The 15,580-nt window shown below is 43.4% G+C and overlaps 1 protein-coding gene across 5 annotated transcripts in view; it reads right to left on the bottom strand.

The window, feature by feature from the left end:
* SLC35E3 (solute carrier family 35 member E3) overlaps positions 1–15,216 on the bottom strand; it is a 34,177-nt gene extending 18,961 nt beyond the window's left edge. For 2 of the 5 annotated variants that reach the window (XM_050935841.1, XM_050935834.1), the window contains exons 1-5: positions 14,755–15,211; positions 13,820–13,930; positions 10,037–10,195; positions 7,880–7,962; positions 7,280–7,364 (exon numbers count right to left, since the gene is read on the bottom strand). In XM_050935841.1, the coding sequence (XP_050791798.1) occupies positions 7,280–7,364; positions 7,880–7,962; positions 10,037–10,195; positions 13,820–13,930; positions 14,755–15,144 (828 nt within the window). In that variant the 5' untranslated portion in view covers positions 15,145–15,211. Of the gene's footprint in view, positions 1–4,851; positions 7,365–7,879; positions 7,963–9,219; positions 9,401–10,036; positions 10,196–13,819; positions 13,931–14,754 lie in introns of those variants that run through there. The other 3 variants (XM_050935829.1, XM_050935844.1, XM_050935845.1) reach the window with 3 other exon arrangements.
* Positions 15,217–15,580: the final 364 nt, after the last annotated feature.

Below are 15,580 nucleotides of genomic sequence, written 5' to 3'. Positions count from 1 at the left end.
GTGTGCCGAGTCGTCACTTATTCACTCTAATTTAAGGTTTTGCTTGCCAGTAATACATTTTAACATTTTTAGGTGGTCTCTTTCTAGAAGTCTGTAATATATAACTAAACTATTGTTGTATGTAAAGTAAATAAGGTTTTAAAAATGTTTAAGAAGCTTCATTTAAAATTAAATTAAAATGCAGAGCGCCCCCGACTAGTGACCAGGACCCGGGCAGTGTGAGTGCCACTGAAAATCAGTTTGCGTACCACCTTTGGCTCGCATGCCATAGGTTGCCTACCCATGATCTAGACTGTTCTCAGTGGTAGCAGATGACAGAACAAGGAGTAATGGTCTCAAGTTGCAGTAGGGGAGGTTTAGGTTGGATATTAGGAAAAACTTTTTCACTAGGAGGGTGGTAAAGCACTGGAATGGGTTACCTATAGAAATGGTGGAATCTCCTTTCTTAGAGGTTTTTAAGGTCAGGCTTGATGAAGCCCTGGCTGGGATGATTTAGTTGGGGATTGGCCCTGCTTTGATCAGGGGGTTGGACTAGATGACCTCCTGAGGTCCCTTCCAACCCTGATAGTCTATGATTCTATGTGCACTGCCCTATACTTGCCTTGCTCTTCCGGCAGAATACCACATTTGTGAAATTTAACAACCACTTCACACTCTCAGGATACCATCAAAACCTGCATTTTCCCTTACCCATCAGCAATGTTTCCACTAATTTTTTACATCCATGCACAGAATGAATTTTGTTATGTACAGCAATATGAAGGTGAGGGGGGGTGGGACCGAGGGGTTTGGAGTGTGAGAGGGGACTCAGGGTTGGGGGAGAGGGTTGGAGTGCAGGTGGGGTGAGGGCTATGGCTGGGGGTGCAGGCTCTGGGGTGGGACCGGGGATGAGGGGTTTGGGGTGCAGGCGGCCCTGGGGCTGCAGCGGGGAGAATGGACTCCCCCCAGCCCTCTCTCGCCACAGCATCCCAGGGCTGGGCGAAGAAGTGCCTCTTGCCGGTTGCGGCAGCTCCAGGGCCGGGGGAGAGGCACCTCTCCCCCCTACGTGCCTGCATGGCCCTTGATAGCCTGCTGCACGGCTGCACAGCTTAGAGGGAACTTAGCCCATCAGTAAACCCACAGACTGCTCTCATATTTCACCTCCCTACTGACAATTCCCATGTCAAAACCCTTCTAGTGCCTTGCTACTGAGACAACCTACACAATTTTGCAATAAAATGATGCAGGCTACATCCTCAAGGTACACATACTTCCCTTTCCTGTTTTCACAGGGTGGGCACAAATCCTGATCTAATATCACAATCACAGCTCTGTGATGCTCCTCAAACTAATCCTCATCTCCTCAGCTCACAAACACACCGCTGCCATTCAATACAGCTACAACTCATTAAACCCACAGACGCTTGATTTCCTGAAGTTTGAATTTTGCTGCACTCAACATTCTGGAAGAGCACAAGCTGTCATCTGGAAACCTTAACTCTGCATTAACCTAGTTTTTGCCACCTACCATAGGAAGACAGAATTGGATTTTTACACTCATGAGAGAGAAAATGAGTTGCTGTGGAAACCAACATTCACATTATCTCCAGCCCTCATTTTGTTTACTTACCATTTTTTTCCCTTCTCTCTCACTAAGATGACAGAGAGTGGGGGAATGTTCTGATCCGTAAATTTTAAAAAACCCTGACAATGTAAGCCGTAATTCTGCTCCCAGTAAAATCCCTGCTAACGCACCTATTGATTTCTGTGGGAGTAGGACACACTTTTGGAGAATGACTGCCTCGTGAAAGGTCACAATCTGCTGAAGAACAATGTTTAAGCTTCCTGCCTTGTTAGGTTCTCTATTAATGTCAATAATGCAATCCTAAGTTTGACTTGAACAACACTGAATTAAAAGCCCCCCTCCTTTCAGTGCTTAAAATGAGAGCCTTCACTTGCCTCTTTTCTGTCCTCCCAAACATGCTGACAAACTTCACTAGCACCTGTCTATATCGTTGTCAGAAGTATTACTACTAACTGGACAGTACCACAGCTATACACAGTACTTTATAACATATTAATCAAGAACAAAATCCCTGATCATTTACAACCCAAGCACATAGACACAGCACAGTTAAAACACAGATGTTGGGTGGAGAGGGTTTATTGCTAGTAGGTTTTATGAAAACAGATGTGCTAAACAAGTTCTTAGAACTAAGTTTTACTTCAATATGCTTTAAATATTTCTGCAGCTCCTACTGTCCATAAGTCACTATGAATTCAGTGATTTTTATCATTAGAGCTTTACAAATATTCCCTAGCTAAACAGAAAGGTTTTTTTCCTGTCCTTCCTGTAGAGTAAACCCCTTATCAAGGGTAATCTACCTGCCTACGACTATTTCAGAGAAATTTAATAAAACTACAGGCAGACTGAATAAGGCCTCAGTGTTCCTTTCGTCTTGTGCTACCATTGTGCATTCATTTAGTGTGAGCAGAGGCAGGATAAATTCCTGCTGAATGGAAGCTCTGTCTCGAAGGTAGACTTCCAAAAACAACCCCCCTTTTCATACATGGAACAGCAGCAAAGCACATCCCTTCAGCCTCCAGGCTGACAAGGAACTGTTTACCATCAGCAGAAAAAGCTCCCCTGGCACAGTGCTCCCAACCTTTGCCATAGTTTATCAAGTCGTAGAAGATCAGCAAGTACAAATACTGCCAAACATGCAGAGGTTTTATCAACGTTATTTCAGTGTTCTCATTTGCTACAAAAAACGTCTGTATAGTCTGTGTATAAAGGTGAAGCACAGTAAGAAGCAGGCCAGGACAACAGTAAAGGGTGGGAGAGATTGATGACAGCCACTTTATATAAGGCCCTGGCCTGGAACAGAGTGGGTGGGCTTGGGTTCCTCTACCAACTGGGCTTCTTAAGGGACTGAGCAAATGGGCCACACTCAAGGAGGCCTGGGTCTTCATGCCCTCAAGCTAGGGCAACTGACCTCCTGAGACGCTCAACCTTGTAGCACTCTGAAAGGGAAAAGGACTAACACCAACCCAGCTGGAGGGCTGAGGTCATGGGCGGAGGGGCAGTAAGCAAGCTCAACAGCAAGGCGTGCTGTGATGTTTAAATTTGTCACAAGAGAACACCAAAGACTGAAGCTGACCAATTAACACACACAACAGGAACCATACGTATTAAAAAAAAATTCTAATTCTCTGGTTTACTGTTAATGAAAAGCAAGATGACTTAGAATCTTAAATACAGGCAATTAGCAGGAATAAAGTATTAAAACAACATTTGAATGCATTAGAACCAGTTACTTCCTAATGAACAAGCATTTGGCAGAAGAGCATTAATTTGTAAGAAACCCTTTTAGTATATGTGGCAAAAGATGCTATTATTGCTTTTCCCTCAGGATTGGAGAGCTTGGCTACAAGTTTTATTGCTTTCCTGTCAGCACAGAGAACGAGAGAGAGAGAGATACACACACACACACACAGGCACAAATGAGGAAACATGCCAGATCCACCAAATCCACATAGTTTAGAAAAAGGAACAGAGACCTGTATTTTCTAGGGATTTTTTTTTATATGCCTCTCCCTCTCCTGTAATTACAGTTTAAAAGTAATCCTGTTATGTTTAGCTATGAGTTGTCCAGTGACCTCAGAAGAGATTGAGAGTGTGAGGGTAATAAGACTGGATCCTAAAATAGTGTAATTTTTCCTGGTCTGATTTGGATACAAAAGTGCTTAATATCCAGCTCTTACAAGCAACTTTCATTAGTAGATCTTAAAGCGTTTTACAAAGGAGGTCTTGATTGTTATCTCCATTTTACAGATGGGGAAAATGAGGCACTTCCCTCCTGTAACTCATCCGAGGTCAGAACCATAATTGGCTGAATGAAATTAGGCCCCATATTCAACACAACAGCCATTCGTTGTTTGGATCTAAACACAAAACCTTTTAAATGCTGTGGTCAGTCAATTCCAAAATTTCAGGGAATGCTGTATCTAGGCATCAGTGGGCAGAACTCTTCATTTTGGTGAAAACCAGAAGGTGGAAAAATGGGACACACATGGAGCTTTTTACAGCTCGTCGGCCTTCAGCTGTCAAGAGCTCAAAGAACCTGTTGATGGCTGCTATTAACATCTTCCAGTATATTAAGTCCCCTATCTCAACTCTGCCCACCTTCCCATACTCCAATTCAAAAGGTGGACACCCAGAATTACTTATCTACCAAAAAGAGAGAAAAGTAGTAATGGAAGGATGGCAGGGAGGATAAAGGGACACACAGACCTCGACGTAGCTGGGACAATAAAACAATAGGAGAGGGACATGGGAGCACAGACCACTGACATGTAGTGGAGAATGATGGACATTTATGTGGAGAAAGGGGAATGGAGGGAGAAGAGGCTAATGGGGGGGAGGGGAGAAGAGGAGTACAGAGAACCTTTAATGTAAGGGTGGGGTTGCAGTGAGTCCCTGAAATATAGAGGGATGGGAAAGTGGCACATGGGAAGTCTGGGGGTGGGGGAATGGATTCCAGGAGCCTTTGAATGCAGTGAGATTGCCCCACAAAAGCAATGAAGTGTGACACCTTGAGCATGTATATTAAGTTTATAAAACCACAAGTGGTGTTTGTCTTATATTGTAGATGCCACAGACATTTCATTCAAAATGCAGTCAATTCAATCAGAAAAAAAATCCAGCGACCCTTCTTCTGCACCTCTAGCTATTGTTATGTTTTGAGTACAGGTCACATAATTAAATTCAGTGTCCTCCCTAACTATGTATCAAGGAATCTCTTTAGACCATGATTACACAAGTCTTCCCTGTTTAATATTTTGAAACATTCGACAAAGAAAGACAAGAGAGAAGTTCAAGAATTATTTTATTTATCAGTCATACTAGGTAAAACCCAAAGTAGAACTGTTAAATATGTGAAAAAAATCCAGTCACTTCAGTGTCCTACAGGACTTGTACATTTTCCAGCAACAGATTATATTTATAATGTATCCTTTTCAGTCACCAATGCTTTTGAATTACTTTCTTAATTTACTTTTGCCATTTTGAAGATCAGATGCTGTGGTGAAAATCATTTGCATCATATGTTTTTATTCAGTTCTTTTCTCGTTATGTACATCAATCCCATCTCAGATTTTGTCATCACACAGGCTTTTCAGGCATCTTATTTCTAATCCTAAGAACGTCCTCATGGTCTATTTACATTTTAGGAGAGCTTGTGCACAGCACAAATCAATGCAAAATGTTTTTCCAGTGCATGTACTCAAGAATATGCACCTAAAGACTGCACTGTTCTTCACATATTTCTCAGCAGTCCGTATGTCTTTAAATTCTAAGAAATTATAGATTTATAAAAATGTATACAAAAGAATTTTTTCTTGCACCTGTACAATGCCTCAGATACCAGTGGTAAAGAAGTCAGCTGTTTAGAATACTGAAACAATACAGAGTAATCTGATGTAAATGTAAGCTACACAAGAGAAATTGTTTTTAAAAATTGAACTCCGAAAACTGAACAATGTACAAGCCTGAAAACAGGCCTCATTGTAAAAATAATTTGATTAAGATTGCTTTTTGCACATAAACATAAGGTTTCTAATCATTTCATCTGTAAAAAAAGCTAAGAATTAACTACCTAACCATTTATGTTGGTGGCTGTAAAACCTATACACATTTCTGTTCACATGATTTTCCTCTTTAAAGCGACTATAAGTAAATGAAGATAAAAACAACAAAATGCCAGTGAAGTAATGCAAATGAATTCTAATCACTTGCCAATTTGGCAAATGTATGTTTCTACCGCGTTTACTGAAAGTACAAAAATTGACATAACTTTCCATTTTTTACAACATGGCTCTCAAAACTGTCTTTCCAAATGGCCAAAAAACCACACAGCTCTGGCCTAAGGTAATCTTCAAAGCACCTCTAATTTACTGTAGAACCTGTGCCCGTCCCAAGGTCATCATCTGCTGCAGATTCCCCTGAAGAGATTGTCTTTCCAGCATATTATGGGCAGCATGAAAGAGATTAAATTTCTCAGCAACCCACTGGCGTTTCCCTATACGAACAGCAACAACAGTGGAACCTGTGAATATAGGATGCACCTTGCCCTTCTGAGAGAGCTACAGGGCAGAGGGCAGGAGGGAAGTGCACGTGCACATTAGAGAATGAATTAAAACAACAGGAGGTTCAACTCCCACATCCCACCTACTTAGTTTTGTTTTTGTTTTTTTAAACTTAAAGATGTCTTTGGACAGAGTCTTGGCATAGTTTATCTGCTGCCCCAAACAGGTGGGTGTTTGTGTTCTTACTTGCAAAACCATTTTCACTTGGCAATTAAAGCAACTATGTAGGTTTACTAAGCCCATACAGGTTCAAAAGGTCTTGTGAAAGTCCGTTTTTGACACTAGAAAATCATGAAGCAGAAACCGAACATTTTCCAAAACACTAGTGATTTACTAAATTTCCTGGCAGATCTACAGATGAACTTGAGCTGCAAAGTTCAGAGCTGGTTTCCAACTTTCCCAAAGTTTGGGGCATTCGGTTTTAGTTCAAATTGATAACTAGATAGATCAGTTGCCTGAGTCTCCACTCCACTAATAATTTTATCCGATCCGTTCTACTGAAAGTTATTTAGGTAGTTACCAGACTCGCAAGCAAGCACGTTGGAATCAGAATGTTTGACAGCTTTTTAAAAAAACATACCAACAAAAAAGCAATTTGCCTTTTCATCTACCAGACAAACAGGAAGCATGTGCTGTCATGTACCAGAATATCTGCATATAAGTGTCTCGAACAAGATTCTTTACAATAGTAACACGGGCATATCACTACAAAGGGCAAAATTAGTTCCTTCAGCATTTACTGTAACATTAACCAAGATAAGCTCATTTGATTTCAGTATGAAAGTCTAATCACTTCTACAGAATTTTCATTCTAATTTGACTTACACCAGCTGATCTTTTTTTTAAAATGTTACTATTTAAATATAGTCTAGAGTAAGATGGAAAATATGTTTTATGTAATGATTTGTTTTATTTTGTTTCAGCATGATGATCCTGGTGTTAATATTAATACAAATTTTATTTCAGCTAGTTTGCCCTTTCTACAATCAGTGCATATTTAATATCGGTTTTCATTCCGTCTGAAGGTTTATCATCTCCAGAAGATCTTGATTTATGGACGCTGAACCAGTTTACTCTTACTCCCTTCCTGCTCACTAAGTTTGAAATGAGTATAAGCTAAAATGCCTAACAAAGTACACAAAATCCCAAGGACCTGATTAAGCGACAGTGGATCTTTAAACAACAGGTACCCTCCCAACAGAGTGATGCAGAACTTGAAGTGTCCAAACATATTATATCTACACATCTCTGTTAAGGATCATAACAAATAATCAAAATATTAAAAACAAACAGTGAATCTCTTATGCATTCCTATATCTATCCCCAAAATGGACTACGGTCATTCACATCAATTTTTATTCACACAACTTTTCAATTTTATCTGTGCAATTATAATTAACTTGCATTTATGTAACACCTTTCGCACAAAATACTTTACAAATTAACTGATATTTGATATACAAACAGGAATCACTTTACGCATTTACTATAGTCACCAAAACATGTGTAAATGTTTTAATACTGTTAATATGGACATAAAGTTCTTACTACTAAATTAACCAGAACTGTCTATACATACTGTGAGAAAGAACACTGAGAAACTGGATTGTGCTTTTCCAGTTTCAACATTCACAATAAAGCAGGTAAATAGCAGCCTATTTGTCCAGTGGGCTTTTTTAATTGTGAAGTATACTTGACTGAATACTGCCATTCATCTGAAAACAATGGGAGTGGCCAATAATAAAAAGGATACGTGACAGGTGATGTGTTTCCAATGATCCAGTAAATGGACAAGTTTACCATAAAAGCTATTATACCAGACAGCAGCACCATTAACTGTGGATTAATGGACACAGTCAGTAATCTAACATATATTTCTGACCATCTCTAGTTACACCCCAAATTGTTTAATCAGGTTTCTTTACTGTCAAATGCAAATCAGCAAGATATCACACAAGAGAAGAGAGCAAACAGAACAAAAAAAGGCAAACATGAGTTCTAATTTAACGTAGACACTTAGGATTTAAGTAGCTCAGAGCACGGTCTCAGAATGTGAATTGTGCTACAAAATGCGCATCTTCTTTCTCTTTACTTGCTATGTCTGAGAAATGGCCCCAGATATTCAACTGCTCGCTCACAAAAATGATGTTCCATAACCATATTTAAGAGATCACAGCTTTTAGATGCAAAACTTAGTTAAGATTACAGAAATAATTACAAGATATCTGTCCCATTTGTTGTGACTATTCATTATTCCAGTCACTGATTTCAGTACCACTAGAGAGAGATCTTGCATCTATCATTGCCTGACATATCACTAACTGAGTAACTGGCACTTTCTAAACTAAAGATACCTTCCACCTTAGACAACAGTATGTAATGAATATATATTTGAGCCCTGATCCTGTTGAGGGACATCAAGAAGATGAGGATGAAGAAGGAGATTAGAGCCCTCCCAGTACAAAACAGCTACTGACTGCAGAAAGTAACCACTACCAGTTTTCCTCCGCCAGAAGTGAAGTCAGGGAGCAGTGAAAGCTTTTGTATCGTTCCCACGGTGGAGAGCGACTGCTAGCTCCAGGGTCATTTACATAATTTTACTTTAAAAAAAACTAGGACAAACTTCTAGATTTTGTAAAGTCTGTGCGGGGGCGGGGCAGAATAGAAAGGTTAATTTCTTTGTCAATTCGAATCTTTTGGCTTTTGACTTGTATTGTTAATCTATTTTAGATAGTCTAGAGGAGTGCTTTATTATTTGATTTACATATGAACTCATGGTTGGTGGCTCATCTGGGGGGTTATCTGTCACTATGTTTAAAATATTAGGTATCTAGTAACACTGGTGGACATTTATTACTAAACGATCCTTTGTTAATCCTGCTGGGGCTTCCTGTCAGAAATGGTCACACAAAAGGAAATGAAGAATTAATCTACCTCTCCTTGGGAAAAGAAAAATGGCCGAACTCTAGAGGAATGATTCACAAAATATGGGAGGCTGTCATGGAAATATTAACACACCAATTATGTACCCAGCAAAACACACAGAGGACAAGTAGACACTTAGATATTTGGTTACCATTTACTCAGTACTCAGACAAAGTGCATTCACCTGCAAATAATCAGCACAACTGTCCATTTTTTTTTAATATTAACATTTGACAGATATATGTCTGGTTTGTTAAATGTGTAATCAGAGATTTTACTGAATTTAATAAAATCACTAGAAATGACACGTAAAGGATGTTGTAATGATGCTCATTATGAAAGTAACACCCTGTAAGAGAGAGAAATCTGATGACTATATTACTATATATACACATTATACTCTAAACAAAAACTCACTGTTGTAATGATTGTTGCGTTTCTAATATTTACATGGCAACTAAAGCTTCCTAAATAGTTTAAAAAGTTGCTTATTCCTGAACTTTAGAGGGAGCCAATGTCTACTTTTTTCCTGTTACTAAAATGCCCTCTAACCAGAAACAAGACTAAGGAGAGAACATTCTTAGGCCACTTTTACACTACACAGACTACAATGACATAACTTGAGAGCATAGATGCAGACTACAAAAGAGGTTTCTCTGTCACTCCACCTCCCTGACAGCTAGGTTGAGGGAAACCATCACCCATCAATCTAGCTACATTTATGTTGGGCTTAGGATGGTGTAGATTTTCACACCCCCGAGTGCTGTAGCTATTTTGACCGAAGGGTAGACCAGGCCACAGGCAAACCTGTTGACAGAGATACTCCTCTCTCACACAGTGGGGCTTAAACAATTAAAGGGAGCAGGGACTGATTCTCTTTCCTCACAACCCGTCGCATTCACTGTCAATGACTGTGGGTGAAGTTGTTATATTAAGTGATAATGCCACTGGTGTTAAATTAAAGAAATAAAATATAAAATCTTACCACAGCAGAAGGTGTCCAGGGTCCAAATATCCCCCCTTCTCCAAATACTGGCTCAAAGAAGGGTACGATACACAACAACATGGCAGAGGACATTGGTGCCTGATAGTACAGCAACTGCATAGAGTTAACCTGCAACTCATGCTGCTTGGCTCCTACCCACTAAAACCAAGAGATAAAGTTGTTAAACATGAGGAAAATCAAGTCCTCATATAAAAGGAACTTGGTTACTAATAAGGAGAGAGACTCATATGGCCGGCACTACATAATAAATAGGTTGACTTGTGTTTTCCACTTCCATTTACTGAACACCAAATATTTTAACCAGATGAATGTGTGTTAGTCTTCCCGCCCTATACTGAGTAGACAGTGGTATGCCACTGGCTGCAGGCATATGAGGAAGGAAGAGAATTGGCTGAAAGAGCTTTTTCATTACAATGTCTGATGGCTAATGCTTGAATTTTCCTCCCTTTATCTTCTCTCTATTCTTCGTCTCCTCCCATACTCTATGAGAGGGTCTGCCACTTGAATAAGAACAGTTAAATAGTGGGGGGCTGGAAAAAGCTGGCTCCTTTCATTCTCGCACCAATTCTGGATCTACCCAAGTAAGGGTTCAGTACCTTATCCCATAAGGGCAAGCAGTATTACAGACACTACCGATCTTTTCAACTTTCTACTATTATGGGATGCCTGAGCATGATTATTAAAGCCATAGCTGACTGCATCAAGTTAACTTGCATGCCGTTACCACAAATGTGTGAGAAAGCATGCAACAACTGAACTGCATATTTTAGGCAGCTCTTTAAACCAGTGGCTCTCAACTTTCGCAGATTACTGTACCTCTTGCAGGAGTCTGATTCCTCTTTGGTACCATGCCTTACTTAAAAAGTGCTTGCTTACAAGATCAGGCATAAAAATACCAAAGTGTCACAGCACACTGTTACAGAAAAAAAATGCTTACTTGCTCATTTTTACCATACAATTATAAAATAAATCAATTGGAATGTAAATATTATACTTACATTTCAGTGTATAGTATACAGAGCAGTATAAAGTCATTGTATGAAATTTTAGTTTGTACTGACTTTGCCTGTGTTTTTTATGTAGTCTGTTGTAAAACTAGACAAATACCTAAATGAGTTGATGTACCCCCGGAAGACCTTTGCATCCCCCTGGTTGGGAACCACTGAAAAGTACATAATAGACAACAGCTCTGTAGAATATTCTTATGCCAGTCACAAAAAATAAATTCTAGTAGTACTTTAAAGCAGGCCTGCACAACATTCGGCCACCGGGCAGCATGTGGCCCATGTGGGCTCACTGTGCGGCCCACGGGGGGGGGGGGGGGGGTGAGTAGGCAAGCGGCAGGGTAGGGCAAGCCAATGGCTGACTGGCCGGCTGGTGGGTGGGGTGGTGAAGAGGCCAGTGGCAGGCTGGGGAGTGAGGGTGAACCAGTGGCAGGGGGCTGGGGCAGCAGCAGAAGGTATGAGGCCAGCGGGGGGCAGGCAAGTGAGCTGGCGGTGGGAGAAGACGGCAAGCTGGTGGTGGACAGGCAAGTGAGCTGGCAGCAGCGGGGGGGGGGGGGCGGGGGAGAGTAGGCTAGCCGGCGGGCAGTGGTGAGGGGGCAGGTGAGCCAGCGACAGGGGAGGTGGACTGAGGCAGCGAGCAGGGAGTGGGGGACTGAGGCGAGCTGGCGGGCAGTGGCGGGGGGCAGGTAAGGGGGGGACTGAGGAGGCAAGCAGGCAGTGGTGGAGGGGCTGAGGAAGCAAGCGGACGAGCAGTGGCGGGGTGGCTTTATACTGGGGGGGGGGTGAGGAGGCAAGCATCGAGTCGGTGGATGACCTGTTCTATTGATCTTGTCGCTCATAAAAATTGGTCCTTTTTGCTGCTTTTCTTTGAGGAGGGGGTTGTCCCAGTGCTGCAAAGAGGGTGTTCCCAAAGGAAAGTGCTTGCTTCTAACCCCCGAGGCCGTCAGTATGTCTGCTCTTCTCTAGTCCACTTGACAAGGGGTATGGCTACACTTGAAATTTCAAAGCGGCAGTGAGTGTGATCGGAGCGCCAGCGCTGCACGTAAACCACATCCCTTACGGGTGTAGCTTGCAGCGCTGGGAGCCGTGCTCCCAGCGCTGCGGCACTGATTACACTGAGGCTTTACAGTGCTGTATCTTGCAGCGCTCAGGGGGGTGTTTTTTCACACCCCTGAGCGCAAAAGCTGCAGCGCTGTAAAGTGCCAGTGTAGCCAAGCCCTAATTGTCCTTGGTCTGGCTCCCAGCCCCTCTCCAAGGGTTGCAGCTGTCTAGAGGTGCTGCCTTCCACGCCTTCCTCATTCACACCTCATTCATTCAACAGGGCAATTGATTACAAAGTTGGGGGAAGATCTTATTCTACTTCTAGCAAAAAGACATTTTTCTTTTACCTTAATTATACTACCTTAGGGGCCTATTGTAACATATTACAAAGGTTCAATACCACTGTTTCGGCAGGGTGGCGCTGGGGAAGGAGGGTTTGTTTCCGCAGGGTGGGTAGCGGTGGAGGGGGGTTGTTTCAGGGGGGCAGTGGGTTTCGGCCCTCAGCTGTTTTCTTTGGAGAAACATGGCCCTCGCTGCTTTACAAGTTTTGCAGGCCTGCTTTAAAGTATGTTTAAATAAAATCTACTCCTAACTGCTGTTACTTTCCCTATGCCCCCACCTCAGTTGGCATTACGATATATATGCTAACAAGCATGACTAACATTTTTATAATTCCAGGGTTTTCCTTCCTTTAATTATACATTTACTAAACTTCATTTTGATATTGATTACAACTGAGATTTTCAGCATGTATAATTTAATACAATTACTGTTATCTTTGCATCTATGATTAGTAAAATGAATGTTATAAATGAAAAACCTTAGACAAATTATTTTGAAGGCATTAACTTAATATTTTATTGCACTTAACTATAATAATGCTAACATTTAATAAAGAGCATTATTTTTAAGGTCAAAAAAGCCTATCGTCATCATCTAGCGTGAGTCAACAGAACCTCACCTAGTGATTCCTGCCTCAAGCCCATAACTTCTGTTTAAGTGATAGTGCATCTTTTAGAACAGTGGTTCCCCAACGTGGTGCCCATGGGCGCCATGGCACCCGCAGGGGCATATTAATGCGCCCGCGTCCTGGACCGTGGGAGAGCACCCGCCGAAATACTGCCGAATTTCAGCAGGGACACCTCTCGATGATGATGCTTGTCGCTGACAAGTGACATCATCGAGAGGTGTCGCTCCTGAATTTCGGCAGGGATGCCTCTCGATGACGCCGCTTGCCATCGACAAGCGACGTCACTGAGAGGTGGCACCACCGAAATGTCGCCGAAATTCGGTGGGTGCTCCACCTCCACAGTGGTCCTTCGTCTGGCACCCGACAGACGAAAAGGTTGGGGACCACTGTTTTAGAATGCTATCCAGTTTTGATTTAAAGACTTCAAGTGACAGAGATTCTACCACATTACTATGTAAGTTGTGCCAGTGGTTATTACACTCACTGTTACAAATGTGCGCCTTAAAATTCTAGTCTGAATTAGTCCAGCTTCAGCTTCCAACCACTGTATCTTGTTATGCCCTTTTCTGCTAAACAGCTATGTAGTACCAGAAATCTCTTCTCTACTACTTACAGCCCACAACTAACCTAAGGCAGACTATTTCGAGACCACTTACCTGCCTCTATTACTTTCTGAAATTTGAAACAAGGTGTCAAAAAGTTATTTCTGTTATGAAGCATGCACATAGAGAAGAACAAGTTACTAACCACTTGATAAAGGGATGTAACTAGAACACCAAAGGTAGCAAACACCATTCCAAGGAAGTTAAACTTCACGTCATAATAGGAATTTAGGAATACACCTACAGTTATGGGAATCTGTAAGGAAAGAAAATGTTGGCTATTATTTACATTTGCTGCAGATGGAACTCAATGGATCAAAACTTGTTCTCCCCCAATGTTTTGGAAAGATCTGCACACACAACCTCACCCTTTTATCCAGAGTTGATCTCAAGCTTTATAACTAGAGATTGTAAAGTTATATTCCGTGATTAAGACATGGCATGAGCTATACACAAATTGTATTTGGAAGTAATAACAACTAGCACGTGTCATCTTTATAGAATTTTACAAAGATTGACTTGCACTTTCTTCCCTGCTGTGCTGGTAAACAGGCCAGAAGCACCATATAACACTGTTACAATCCCTTGATGGTATGAAAAAAAAATCAAAATGACGTGAAGGCCATAACACTGACCCACAAAAATTAAAATTCCATTTGAGGCCCCTAGTAGCTAGAGATGGGGTGGCAGCATTTGGTGATCGTGGTGAAGTTTTGCTCATTACTGGCTATTTCAGAGGTTTCCCCGCAATCCACACAAACAGCACCTAGACCCCCGTCACCAGCACACGAGAGAAACATATCCACTAACCCACCGCTTCTGCCCAAGGAGCCACAGACCCATCGAAATCCTGGTGACTCAACTAACAGATTTACTAAGCCAGTGAGCGGTAACGTGCCTGGAAAGGGGGAAATAACCCTTTGGCAAGGGGCAAGCGGGAGAGGGGAAAGTCAGAGGGAGCTGCTGCCTCCCCCGGCCGGGGCCTCCCCGATCCGCCCTCCCCGCTTCGGGTGCCCAGCGGGGGCTCCCCGCTCCGGTCCCTCGGCGGCCAGGCTGAAAGCGGGGGCGCCGGGCGCTCACCAGGGTCAGTTTGATGCGCAGGGGGAAGCTCTTGCCGTAGAAGAGGCTCTGGATGGCCACGATGGCCGGCGTGGTCATGGCCTTGGCCAGCTGGTAGGTGCCGATGGTGTTGCTCTGCAGGGACAGGTTGGTGAACACCACGAAGCCGCAGAAGCTGAGCGCCAGGGGCAGCAGCTGGCGGGGCCGCAGGCTCTTGGGGGCGAAGACGCGCAGCGCCTGGCACAGGGCGAGGCCGAGCCAGGTGGCGGCGAAGTGCACCAGCGTGAGGCTCAGGTTGGGGAAGCCGAGCCGCACGTAAAGCCACTTGTTCAGGAACACGATGCAGATGGAGGCGGCCAGGTTCACCAGCAGCCCGGCCGCCAGCCACCCTCGCCCCGGCCCCGGCCCCATGGCGCCCGGCAGCCGCCTCCGCGCTCAGCGGGGCCGGCTGCCCGGCCGACGAGTACAGCGCCCGCGCGCGCAGGAGCCGCCAGCTCGCCACCTTTCCCCGCCCAGCACCACGCCACACGGGGGCGGGGCGAGGCGCGGGAGCTTCCGCTTGCGGAGCCAGAGGGCGGGAGGGGCCGGGCTAAGCTCACCCAGCGCGGTCCCGTGGCGGTCGCTAGCCAGTGCAGGGAGGCGAGCCAGCGAAGCGGGGATGTCGGGCCCGCCTAGGCAGGGATCGCTGGGAACTGGCCCCGGAGGAATGTGCCCAGCTGGGAATGAGGTTTCTGGCCCTCAGAGGACCGAGGGTCCGACGCAGCCTCCAATAGTGCTTGTGCCCCCAGTTTGCTTGGTTAAGGAACAGGCCCACACCATAGTGTTGCCTGGTATCACAGAGGCCAGA

The sequence above is a fragment of the Gopherus flavomarginatus genome, chromosome 1, assembly GCF_025201925.1.
Source record: "Gopherus flavomarginatus isolate rGopFla2 chromosome 1, rGopFla2.mat.asm, whole genome shotgun sequence".
In the NCBI taxonomy this organism is placed as follows: Eukaryota; Metazoa; Chordata; order Testudines; family Testudinidae; genus Gopherus; species Gopherus flavomarginatus.
This window is presented reverse-complemented; position numbering and strand designations above follow the sequence as displayed.